This window comes from Coregonus clupeaformis, chromosome 3, assembly GCF_020615455.1.
Source record: "Coregonus clupeaformis isolate EN_2021a chromosome 3, ASM2061545v1, whole genome shotgun sequence".
Taxonomy (NCBI): Eukaryota; Metazoa; Chordata; class Actinopteri; order Salmoniformes; family Salmonidae; genus Coregonus; species Coregonus clupeaformis.
In genome coordinates this window covers 14,550,138-14,562,360 of record NC_059194.1, presented here as the reverse complement: position 1 = coordinate 14,562,360, position 12,223 = coordinate 14,550,138, and the positions used below count along the sequence as shown (strand labels likewise).

The following is a 12,223-nucleotide window of genomic DNA, read 5'->3' as shown; positions in this document are numbered from 1 at the left end:
TGACTTAACACAACGGGCCAAGCAAGCTGTAGAAACAAAACGGAAATGACACAGGACGTCTTATTTAATGAAAGGGGTTGCAGTCTGCCGTGAAGCGTTCATCCATGTATACGGGTAAGAGTCTAGCTACAGTTTCCGATATTATGCCATTTCGCATTGCTAGTTATAGCCTAATGTTAGCTAGCTAACATTGAACCTATTTGGTTAACTTTAGCTAGCTATGACAATCGGTTTGTATTGCTAGTACTATATGGATTGGGATTATGGTTCATTGTTTAGCTAGCTAGCTAGCTACATATCTAAACAAAAGACCCCAAGTTAAAGTTTACTGTTAGCTAGCTAGCTGACGTTAGACGGCTGGCTTGCTAGCTAACATTATGTGTATGATCTGTGTGTAGTGATGTTATCTCAGAATGCCATTTCGCATTGCTAGTTATAGCCTAATGTTAGCTAGCTAACTAGCTAACGTTGAACCTATTTGGTTAACTTTAGCTAGCTATGACAATCGGTTTGTATTGCTAGTACTCTATGGATTGGGATTATGGTTCATTGTTTAGCTAGCTAGCTAGTTACATGTCTAAACAAAAGACCCCAAGTTAAAGCTTACTGTTAGCTAGCTAGCTGATGACTCATCAAGTTAGCCATATCTATTGTATAATAATGCTAAAATATTTGTATCTGGAATTTGTCTATCAGCATCAGTAGAACACACCTGACTCTCCTCCACCAGCCATACAAGGAGAATGGTCTAATGCCTCCCATCAAAAAGAGAGCTGGTCCAAGCAAGCACAGGTTACACCTGAAGCGTGAGGACTTGCAGCGAGTGGTTAACTTCATCAACAACTACGCAAAGGATAATGCAATATTATTACCAGGACGCCACTGTCACGGATTCTGCCGAGGCTGCTCCTCCTCCTGGTTCGGGCAGGCTTCGGCGTTCGTCGTCCCCGGAGTACTAGCTGCCACCGTTGAATGTTTCTATGTTTGATTGCTTTTGTCTGTCTTTTACACCTGTGTCCGTTTGTGTCTGATTACGTGTTCTATAAGTTGCCTGTTTTGTATTGGTTAGGTTGTGTGTTGTTTTTCGCCTGTCCGTAGTGCTGCATGTTTTTGTATCTGTTTCGTTGTTTAGTGTAATACGCATAGTTTGCGGATTGCTCGCCTCTGTTTTGTTTTGAGGCCGTTACTGTATCTTTGCCTAGTGGTTTCACAGTAAACTTTGTTGGACGAAGCTTCGGTGTCCTGCGCCTGACTCCCACACCACATACACCTCAGCCTTGACAGAACAACACACCATTATGGAGTCAGCAGGAGCAGTGGCGGCACCCAAGTCGCTGGAGGATCGGATCAGCGACCAAGACATCATGATCCGGCAACTTGGGGCCGCCATGAACGAGGTGTCCAACACTCTGCACCGGTTGGTTACGGGAGAGGTGCCCACGCCTTCTCACACCATCCCATCACCAACAGCCAGTCCTCCTCTCTCAGCACCGGAACCCAGTGGCATTCGGCTCTCGCTCCCGAGGGCATATGATGGTTCTGCAGCCGGGTGTCAGGGGTTCCTCCTGCAGGTGGAACTCTACCTGGCCACCATACACCCAGCGCCCTCGGGATACGAGACCGTCTCCGCCCTCATCTCCTGTCTATCCGGCAAGGCGTTGGAGTGGGCCAACGCCGAATGGAGGGGAATAGACGCCGCTACCATCACCTACGCGGAGTTCTCCCGCCGCTTCAGGGCTGTCTTCGATCATCCACCTGAGGGGAAGGAGGCGGGGGAGCGTCTGTTCCACCTCCGACAGGGGAAGAGGAGCGCACAGGAGTTCGCCCTGGAGTTCCGGACTCTAGAATGAGAGGGCCCTCATCGACCATTACCGGTGTAGCCTACGAGAGGACGTTCGTCGTGAGCTGGCCTGCAGGGACACCAACCTATCCTTCGACCAGTTGGTGGACATCTCCATCCGTCTCGACACCCTGCTGGCTACCCGCGGACGTCCCGAGTGGGGGTCGTCCATTTCACCCTCCAGCACCTCCGAGCCGATTCCCATGGAGCTCGGTGGTGCTGGCGCTTGAGAGAGGAGGAGAGAGAACCCGAGGGGGGCCATCCCCTGCACCAACTGTGGCCGTGGAGGACACACCGCGGCCAGGTGCTGGGGAGGGTCTCCTGGGAGAGGGGACAACAGGTCACGCACTGGGGAGTCATTTCAGGTAAGTAGGCGCCCCACTTACCCAGAGCTCTCTGTTGGTCACATGTGTATACCTGTGAGATTTCCACAGGTGGCACCTCATTCCCAGCATAAGGCGCTAGTAGATTCAGGCGCAGCTGGGAATTTTGTTGATCGTGCATTTTGTTATAGGTTAGGAATTCCCCTTCGGCCGGTAGAAGCCCCCTTTCCTGTTCATGCCCTAGACAGCCGGCTGTTGGGGTCGGGGTTGATCAGAGAAGTCACAGCACCACTTAAGATGACGACGCAGGGGGTCGTGAGGAGATCATTCAGTTTTATCTGATTGACTCTTCTGCGTATCCCGTGGTGCTGGGGCTTCCCTGGTTAAGCGCCCATGATCCTACCATTGCGTGGCAACAGAGGGCTCTTATGGAGTGGTCTGCCCAGTGTGTAGGGAGATGTCTAGGGGTTTCCTTAGGGGCGACCTCGGTAGAGAGTCCGAACCAAGTGCCCGCAATGCGCATTCCCCTTGAATATGAGGATTTAGCACTGGTGTTCAGCAAAACGAGGGCAACACGGCTACCACCTCATAGACAGGGGGATTGTGCGATAGATCTCCAAACAGGAGCGGCACATCCGCGGAGCCGTGTGTATCCCCTGTCTCAAGAGGAGACAGTGGCTATGGAGACTTACATAGCCGAGTCCTTGGCACAGGGATACATACGGTCCTCCACTTCCCCGGTTTCCTCGAGTTTCTTCTTTGTGAAGAAGAAGGACGGGGGTTTGCGCCCGTGTATTGATTACCGTAGTCTCAATCAGATCACGGTTAAGTACAGTTACCCTCTTCCACTGATTGCGACTATGACAGAATCATTACGCGGAGCGCGGTTCTTCACAAAGTTGGATCTCAGGAGCGCGGACAATCTGGTGCGCATTAGGGAGGGGGATGAATGGAAAACAGCATTTAGCACCACCTCGGGTCATTACGAGTATCTCGTCATGCCATACGGGTTAATGAATGCTCCTTCAGTCTTCCAATCCTTTGTTGACGAGATTTTCCGGGACATGCATGGGCAGGGTGTGGTAGTATACATCGACGACATCCTAGTGTACTCTTCTACACGAGCCGAGCATGTAGCCCTGGTGCGCCGAGTGTTGAGGAGACTGTTGGAGCATGACTTGTATGTCAAGGCAGAAAAATGCTTGTTCTTCCAGGAGTCAGTCTCCTTTTTTGGTTATCGGTTGTCCGCGTCTGGTGTGAAGATAGAGGTTGACCGTGTAGTCGGCCCGTGCGTAATTGGCAAACTCCAACCACTGTAAAAGAGGTGCAGCAGTTTTTGGGTTTTGCTAATTACTACCGGAGGTTTATCCGGGGCTTTGGACAGGTTGCAGCTCCCATTACGTCCCTGCTAAAGGGGGGTCCGGTTCGTTTGCAGTGGTCAGCTGAGGCGGACAGGGCATTTGTCAAACTGAAGAACCTGTTCACCTCGGCTCCGGTGCTGGCGCATCCGGATCCCTCTTTACCATTCGAAGTAGAGGTAGACGCGTCCAAGGCCGGTATTGGGGCAGTCCTGTCACAACGGTCTGGCACGCCACCTAAGCTCCGCCCCTGTGCGTTCTATTCCAAGAAGCTCAGCTCGGCGGAGCGTAATTATGACGTAGGGGACAGGGAGCTGTTAGCTGTAGTCCAGGCCCTAAAGGTGTGGAGGCATTGGCTTGAGGGGGCTCAACACCCTTTCCTCATTCTGACTGATCACCGTAACCTGGAGTACATCCGGGCAGCTAGGAGATTGAACCCTCGTCAGGCTAGGTGGAGCATGTTCCTGACCCAGTTTGTTTTTAAGATCACATACATCCCAGGGTCCCAGAACGGTAAGGCAGACGCCCTGTCCCGGCGGTATGACACAGAGGAGAGGTCCATTGAGCCTACTCCCATACTGCCGGAGTCTTGTCTGGTGGCTCCGGTGGTGTGGGAGGTCGATGCGGAGATCGAGCGGGCACTGCGTACCGACCCTACTCCCCCCGAGTGTCCTGTGGGGTGGACGTACGTTCCGCTCGAGGTTCGTGATCGCCTTATTTATTGGGCTCATACATCACCCTCCTCTGGACATCCAGGTATTGGCCGGACAGTGCACTGCCTTAGCGTGAAATACTGGTGGCCAACGTTAGCTAAGGATGTGAGGGTTTAAGTCTCCTCCTGCTCGGTGTGCGCCCAGTGTAAGGCGCCTAGACATTTGCCCAGGGGAAAGTTACATTCCCTGCCCGTTCCACAACGACCATGGTCCCACCTCTCGGTGGATTTTGTGACCGACCTACCCCCCTCCCAGGGGAATACCACCATTTTGGTCGTTGTGGATCGGTTTTCCAAGGCCTGTCGTCTCCTCCCAATGCCGGGTCTCCCTACTGCCCTACAGACCGCTGAGGCCCTATTTACCCACGTGTTCCGGCACTATGGGGTCCCCGAGGATATTGTGTCTGACCGAGGTCCCCAGTTCACCTCCAGAGTCTGGGGGCGTTCATGGAACGCTTGGGGGTCTCGGTGAGCCTTACCTCGGGGTACCACCCAGAGAGCAATGGGCAGGTTGAACGAGTCAACCAGGATGTGGGTAGGTTTCTGAGGTCCTATTGCCAGGGCCGGCCGGAGGAGTGGTCTAGGTATATCCCCTGGGCAGAGATGGCCCAGAACTCTCTCCACCACTCCTCCACCAATTTAACACCTTTCCAGTGTGTTTTAGGGTATCAGCCGGTCCTGGCACCATTGCACGAGAGCCAGATCGAGGCCCCTGCGATGGATGAGTGGATTCGGCGCTCGGAGGAGACGTGGGACGCTGCCCATGTCCATCTGCAGCGGGCCATCCGTCAACAAAAGGCGAGCGCCGATCGCCACCGCAGTGAGGGACCGGTATATGCACCGGGAGATCGAGTCTGGCTCTCGACTCGAAACCTGCCCCTCCGCCTGCCCTGCCGGAAGCTGGGTCGGCGGTTTGTGGGGCCCTTTAAAGTCCTGAGAAGATTGAACGAGGTGTGTTACAGGTTACAACTGCCTATTGAGTACAAAAATTTTAACCCCTCGTTCCATGTGTCTCTTCTCAGGCCGGTGGTAGCTGGCCCACTCCAAGAAGATGAGATAAGAGAGACCCCTCCGCCCCCTTTGGACATCGAGGGGGCCCCGGCGTACAGGGTCCGGACCATCTTGGACTCGAGGCGCCGGATGAGTGGTCTCCAGTATCTCGTGGAGTGGGAGGGGTACGGTCCGGAGGAACGGTGCTGGGTGCCTAGGAGGGACATCCTAGATCCATCCCTCCTGACTGAGTTCCACCGTGGGCATCCCACGCGCCCGGGTCCGCGTCCTCCTGGCCGTCCCCGAGGCCGGGGTCGGCGCACGGCTGGAGCCGCGCGTCAAGGGGGGGGTACTGTCACGGATTCTGCCGAGGCTGCTCCTCCTCCTGGTTCGGGCAGGCTTCGGCGTTCGTCGTCCCCGGAGTACTAGCTGCCACCGTTGAATGTTTCTATGTTTGATTGCTTTTGTCTGTCTTTTACACCTGTGTCCGTTTGTGTCTGATTACGTGTTCTATAAGTTGCCTGTTTTGTATTGGTTAGGTTGTGTGTTGTTTTTCGCCTGTCCGTAGTGCTGCATGTTTTTGTATCTGTTTCGTTGTTTAGTGTAATACGCATAGTTTGCGTATTGCTCGCCTCTGTTTTGTTTTGAGGCCGTTACTGTATCTTTGCCTAGTGGTTTCACAGTAAACTTTGTTGGACGAAGCTTCGGTGTCCTGCGCCTGACTCCCACACCACATACACCTCAGCCTTGACAGCCACCCACGACACAAACACTTTGGTGGAAGGCTCAGATCAAGCAGTTCCAGCACTTCAGGTGAATATCATTTTCATTGCATTGTACGAGGTTATTCTTCTTATCTAAACTTGGGAGGTGAATTGATGTTGTGCAAGGTTGTAATGTCTTCTCAATTTTTTGTTTGTTATTTCCTGTTTTACAGCTTTGATGCTCTGGAGCCTGGTGTTGTCGCCAAGGAGCGTTCAGACTCAGTTGGGACCAGGTTTCAGCTGCTCAGCCACTTTAGCTGATTGTATGCATATAACTACCTCATCTATCACTGATATCCTTATTAATATTGTATTTGTACATACTGTATATTATTCTATTTATATTGACACTATCTATTTCTGATATTGCTACTATGCAAGTAACCATTTGGCTGTACCGTTTACACCTTCTGTAGAGACCCATCCACTTAGCAAGATGTGGCTTGGGGTTATAGCATTTATTTCACATGACCCATCAATTTAGACAAGTGTGTCTGGGTAAGCATCATCTAATATTTATAAAATATTTTTATCTGGACACTTTCTGTTTACCTGGAATTTTTCCTTATTGAAGGCTACTATTTTACCACTTTTAGTCTTAATCTTTACTACACTACTCACTGTTTAGCACACGACCTCACATGTGAATCCTTAAAGAGATGGGTGGGGCTGGCTTAAGAGGGTGTGTACAATGCTGAATGGGTGTAGACAAAGAAGAGCTGTCCAGTAGGTACCAACACATTCAAATGACATTTTCTCAAAAGTGAGTTTACAAGTTTATCAACTTTTAAAGCAGATTTACTTTCCATTGTTCCTCAAAAATACAGTGTATGATATACCATTTTGTAGCTCTTAGTCTCTACTTTTATCCAATGTAAAAAAACACAATTTCAAATTTTGCTACATAAGACTGATTTGAGCCGGTCGGTCACATTTGTCAAAATATTGAACATGTCCTCAAAATTTAAATAAGCATCAGAAATTGTCCTTATTTAGCATATCAAAAAGCAGATCAAGATCCTGATATGGACCTCAGTCAAGAGCATATGCATTGTACAAAATATACTATGTAGGCCTACTGTCAGTATTTTTCATCATACAGTGAGGGAAAAAAGTATTTGATCCCCTGCTGATTTTGTACGTTTGCCCACTGACAAAGAAATGATCAGTCTATCATTTTAATGGTAGGCTTATTTGAACAGTGAGAGACAGAATAACAACAAAAAAATCCAGAAAAACGCATTTCAAAAATGTTATAAATTGATTTGCATTTTAATGAGGGAAATAAGTATTTGACCCCCTCTCAATTAGAAAGATTTCTGGCTCCCAGGTGTCTTTTATACAGGTAACGAGCTGAGATTAGGAGCACACTCTTAAAGGGAGTGCTCCCAATCTCATCTTGTTACCTGTATAAAAGACACCTGTCCATAGAAGCAATCAATCAATCAGATTCCAAACTCTCCACCATGGCCAAGACCAAAGAGCTCTCCAAGGATGTCAGGGACAAGATTGTAGACCCACACAAGGCTGGAATGGGCTACAAGACCATCGCCAAGCAGCTTGGTGAAAAGGTGACAACAGTTGGTGCGATTATTCGCAAATGGAAGAAACACAAAAGAACTGTCAATCTCCCTCAGCCTGGGGCTCCATGCAAGATCTCACCTCGTGGAGTTGCAATGATCATGAAAACGGTGAGGAATCAGCCCAGAACTACACGGGAGGATCTTGTCAATGATATCAAGGCAGCTGGGACCATAGTCACCAAGAAAACAATTGGTAACACACTACGCCGTGAAGGACTGAAATCCTGCAGCGCCCGCAAGGTCCCCCTGCTCAACATCTGAATGATTCAGAGGAGAACTGGGTGAAAATGTTGTGGTCAGATGAGACCAAAATGGAGCTCTTTGGCATCAACTCAACTCGCCGTGTTTGGAGGAGGAGGAATGCTGCCTATGACCCCAAGAACACCATCCCCACTGTCAAACATGGAGGTGGAAACATTATGCTTTGGGGGTGTTTTTCTGCTAAGGGGACAGGACAACTTCACCGCATCAAAGAGACGATGGACGGGGCCATGTACCGTCAAATCTTGGGTGAGAACCTCCTTCCCTCAGCCAGGGCATTGAAACTGGGTCGTGGATGGGTATTCCAGCATGACAATGACCCAAAACACACGGCCAAGGCAACAAAGGAGTGGCTCAAGAAGAAGCACATTAAGGTCCTGGAGTGGCCTAGCCAGTCTCCAGACCTTAATCCCATAGAAAATCTGTGGAGGGAGCTGAAGGTTCGAGTTGCCAAACGTCAGCCTCGAAACCTTAATGACTTGGAGAAGATCTGCAAAGAGGAGTGGGACAAAATCCCTTCTGAGATGTGTGCAAACCTGGTGGCCAACTACAAGAAACATCTGACCTCTGTGGTTGCCAACAAGGGTTTTGCCACCAAGTACTAAGTCATGTTTTGCAGAGGGGTCAAATACTTATTTCCCTCATTAAAATGCAAATCAATTTATAATATTTTTGACATGCGTTTTCTGTATTTTTGTTGTTGTTATTCTGTCTCTCACTGTTCAAATAAACCTACCATTAAAATTATAGACTGATCATGTCTTTGTCAGTGGGCAAACGTACAAAATCAGCAGGGGATCAAATACTTTTTTCCCACACTGTATATAGAAAATAAGATGTCCACATAGGATAGGATATCTAATGTGTCAATATCCAGCCATACCATGTATGATATCAATTCAAAAAATTCAAAAATGATTTGTGCATGAAACAAAAATATGGATTTCATATTTGACAAATTATTGAGCATGTTCTGAAAACTTAGAAATGCGTCAGAAATCGTCCTTATTTTCAGCATATCAAAAAGCATATCAAGATACAGATATGACCCTCAGCCAAGAGAAGCATCTCTGGAATCAATATAGCTTAATATCTTGAATGTGCAGAGAAAACACAGATATGCGATGTATACAGTCAGTATTTATCAACATGAAGAGAAAACATAGGATGTCATATATCTCAGGATATTGAATCCATATCCGGCCATAGGAAATGTCCATGTGTGAAATTCGGAGTAATCCCAATATCATATACAGTGCCTTCGGAAAGTATTCAGACCCCTTGACTTTTTCCACATTTTGTTAAGTTACATCCTTATTCTAAAATTGATTAAATTGTTTTTCCCCCCTCATCAATCTATACACAATACCCCATAATGACAAAGCAGAAACAGGTTTTTATAATTTTTTGCTATTTTTTGAATTTGTCAGGATATGGTGCAAATCCACAAAACTCCAAATATGCATTGGAAATGGTCTGTATTCTCTAGAATATCAAAAACATGTCATGTAAAGATATCCGCTGTTATGGACCCTTTTCTCCCAGTGGGTGGTTATAGCATTTCTTTCACATGACCCATCAATTTAATGTCTAGGTAAGCATAATTTAAAAGCATAATTATAAAATATTTATACAATATTTTTATCTGGAGGCTTTCAAAGTCATATTAGGATATGTTTTTACCTGGAGTTTTTCCTTATTGTAGGCTACTACTGAAACCACTTTTAGTCTTGAAATCTTTGGTTGTTTACTACACTATCTTATTCTGTTTAGCACATGGCCTCACATGTAAATCCTTAAAGAGATGGGTGGGGCTAAGGCTTAAGATTGTGGGAACGATCCTGAATAGGTGTAGACAAAGAAGAGTTCCCCACTAGGTGTAATATTCCAAGGAGCATTTTCTCAAAAGTGGGGTTACAAGTTTAACAACTTTCAAAGCAGAATTACTTTCCCATTGTTCCTCAACTGCGGTATATGATATACCATTTTGTAGCTCTAGTCTCTACTTTTATCCAATTTAAAAAACACAATTCCAAATGTTGCTACATAACTACAGTAGAGGTATAGTTAGGATTAAATGACCCATACCTGACATAAGGGGCTGTCCCGTCATGCTCATGGGAGCCATGCCAAGGTTGTTCATGGCTGTGGCCCAGGCGTTGGGGTCTGACAAGGGCAACGACATGGGGCTGGAGTCCATGGACATGTTACGAATCCCTTCTGCAAAGATAGAGACAGAGAGACAGACATACAGACAGACAGACAGATAGAGAGAGAGACAGAGAGACAGAGAGAGTCAGTCAGAATACAGTACAATCAGATATGGTCTCAAATCACTTTTGGCTGCTTTGTTCGATTCCCTCACATTTAATATTTAATAGCTTCTATAGCTTTAAAAAAATAAGAATTAGAGAGGCCATCTGTCCAGTGACACAGCCTTTTACATTGTATTCAGATGTTATTAACATTCATTCCCCTCTTGGCTGAACTTCCTCTGACCTCTGACCTCTACTAAGAGAGGGCCTCCTGACACTCCTCAGATAGAATCTAGCCAATAAAACTCCAGTAAAAGTTTATGTTTCTCTGTCACGGTCAATTTAAGGGAATAAAGCTCATGAAAAGCAGATTACTAGCTATGGTACTAAGCAAAAGGCCATTTCTAAAGCAGTCGGGCATTCAAAAGTTTCAAAAAATCTCTGCCCTACTATTACAGACATACACATCAATTCAGACACAACCTCAGGGCAAGCAGTCTGGTTTTCTGCCAAGTGTAACACATTCAGATCCCTATAGTAAAAGGCTCAAAGTAAACAAGAAGACATCACACATTCCTGTAGCACTAACTCCAAAGTTTTGGGACACTGTAAAGTCCATGGAGAATAAGAGCAACTCCTCCCAGCTGCCCACTGCACTGAGGCTAGGAAACACTATCACCACCGATAAATCTACAATAATCGAGAATTTCAACAAGCATTTTGCTAGGGCTAGGGCTGCTTTCCACCTGGCTACCACTACCCCGGCCACCAGCTCTGCACCCTCCGCTGCAACTTGCCCATGCCCCCCCCGCTTCTCCATCACACAAATTCAGACAGCTGATGTTCTGAAAGAGCTGCAAAATCTGGACCCGTACAAATCATCTGGGCTAGACAATCTGGACCCTTTCTTTCTAAAACTAGCCGCCGAAATTGTCCCAGCCCCTATTACTAGCCTGTTCAACCTCACTTTCGTAACGTCTGAGATCCCCAGAGATTGGAAAGCTGCCGCGGTCATCCCACCTCTTCAAAGGGGGTGACACTCTAGATCAAAACTGTTACAGACCTATATCCATCCTGCCCTGCCTTTCGAACGTTTTTGAAAGCCAAGTTAACAAACAGATCACCGACCATTTCGAATCCCACCGTACCTTCTCCGCTATGCAATCCGGTTTCCGAGCTGGTCATGGGTGCACCTCAGCCACGCTCAAGGTCCTAAACGATATTATAACCACGATCGATAATAGACAGTACTGTGCAGCCGTCTTCATCGACCTGGCCAAGGCTTTCGACTCTGTCAACCACCGCATTCTTATTGGCAGACTAAATAGCCTTGGTTTCTCAAATGACTGCCTCGCCTGGTTCACCAACTACTTCTCAGATAGAGTTCAATGTGTCAAATCGGAGGGCCTGTTGTCTGGACCTATGGCAGTCTCTATGGGGGTGCCACAGGGTTCAATTCTTGGGCCGACTCTTTTCTCTGTGTATATCAATGATGTCGCTCTTGCTGCTGGTGACTCTCAGATCCACCTCTACGCAGACGACACCATTTTGTATGCATCTGGCCCTTCATTGGACACTGTGTTAACAAACCTCCAAACAAGCTTCAATGCAATACAACACTCCTTCAGTAGCCTCCAACTGCTCTTAAACACTAGTAAAACTAAGTGCATGCTCTTCAATCGAACGCTGCTGGCACCCGCCCACACGACTAGAATCACTACTCTCGACGGGTCTGACCTAGAGTATCTGGACAACTACAAATACCTAGGTGTCTGGTTAGACTGTAAACTCTCCTTCCAGACACTATAGCCTATTTATTGCCTTACCTCCATAACTTGCTACATTTGCAACACACTGTATATATATTTTCTGTTGTATTTTTGACTTTATGTTTTGTTTACCCCATATGTAACTCTGTTGTTGTTGTTTTTAATCGCAGTGCTTTGCTTTATCTTGGCCAGGTCGCAGTTGTAAATGAGAACTTGTTCTCAACTGGCTTACCTGGTTAAATAAAGGTGAAATAAATAAATAAAAAATTCAACCCCAGCCTATTCCTCCCAACTAAACCATTTCACAACTCTAAATGGGCTTTCTTTCTCTCCTTTCTGTACCGTCCCTCTGACGGACGGTAAAGTGT

The 12,223-nt window shown here is 47.2% G+C and overlaps 1 protein-coding gene across 1 annotated transcript in view; it reads right to left on the bottom strand.

Moving 5' to 3' along the window:
* Positions 1-12,223, bottom strand: part of LOC121538153 (ecto-NOX disulfide-thiol exchanger 2-like) — a 248,638-nt gene that overhangs the window by 185,011 nt on the left and 51,404 nt on the right. Inside the window, exon 2 of the mRNA XM_045207428.1 lies at positions 9,920-10,051. Coding sequence (XP_045063363.1) covers positions 9,920-10,037 — 118 coding nt within the window. The 5' untranslated portion in view covers positions 10,038-10,051. The remainder of the gene's footprint in view (positions 1-9,919; positions 10,052-12,223) is intronic.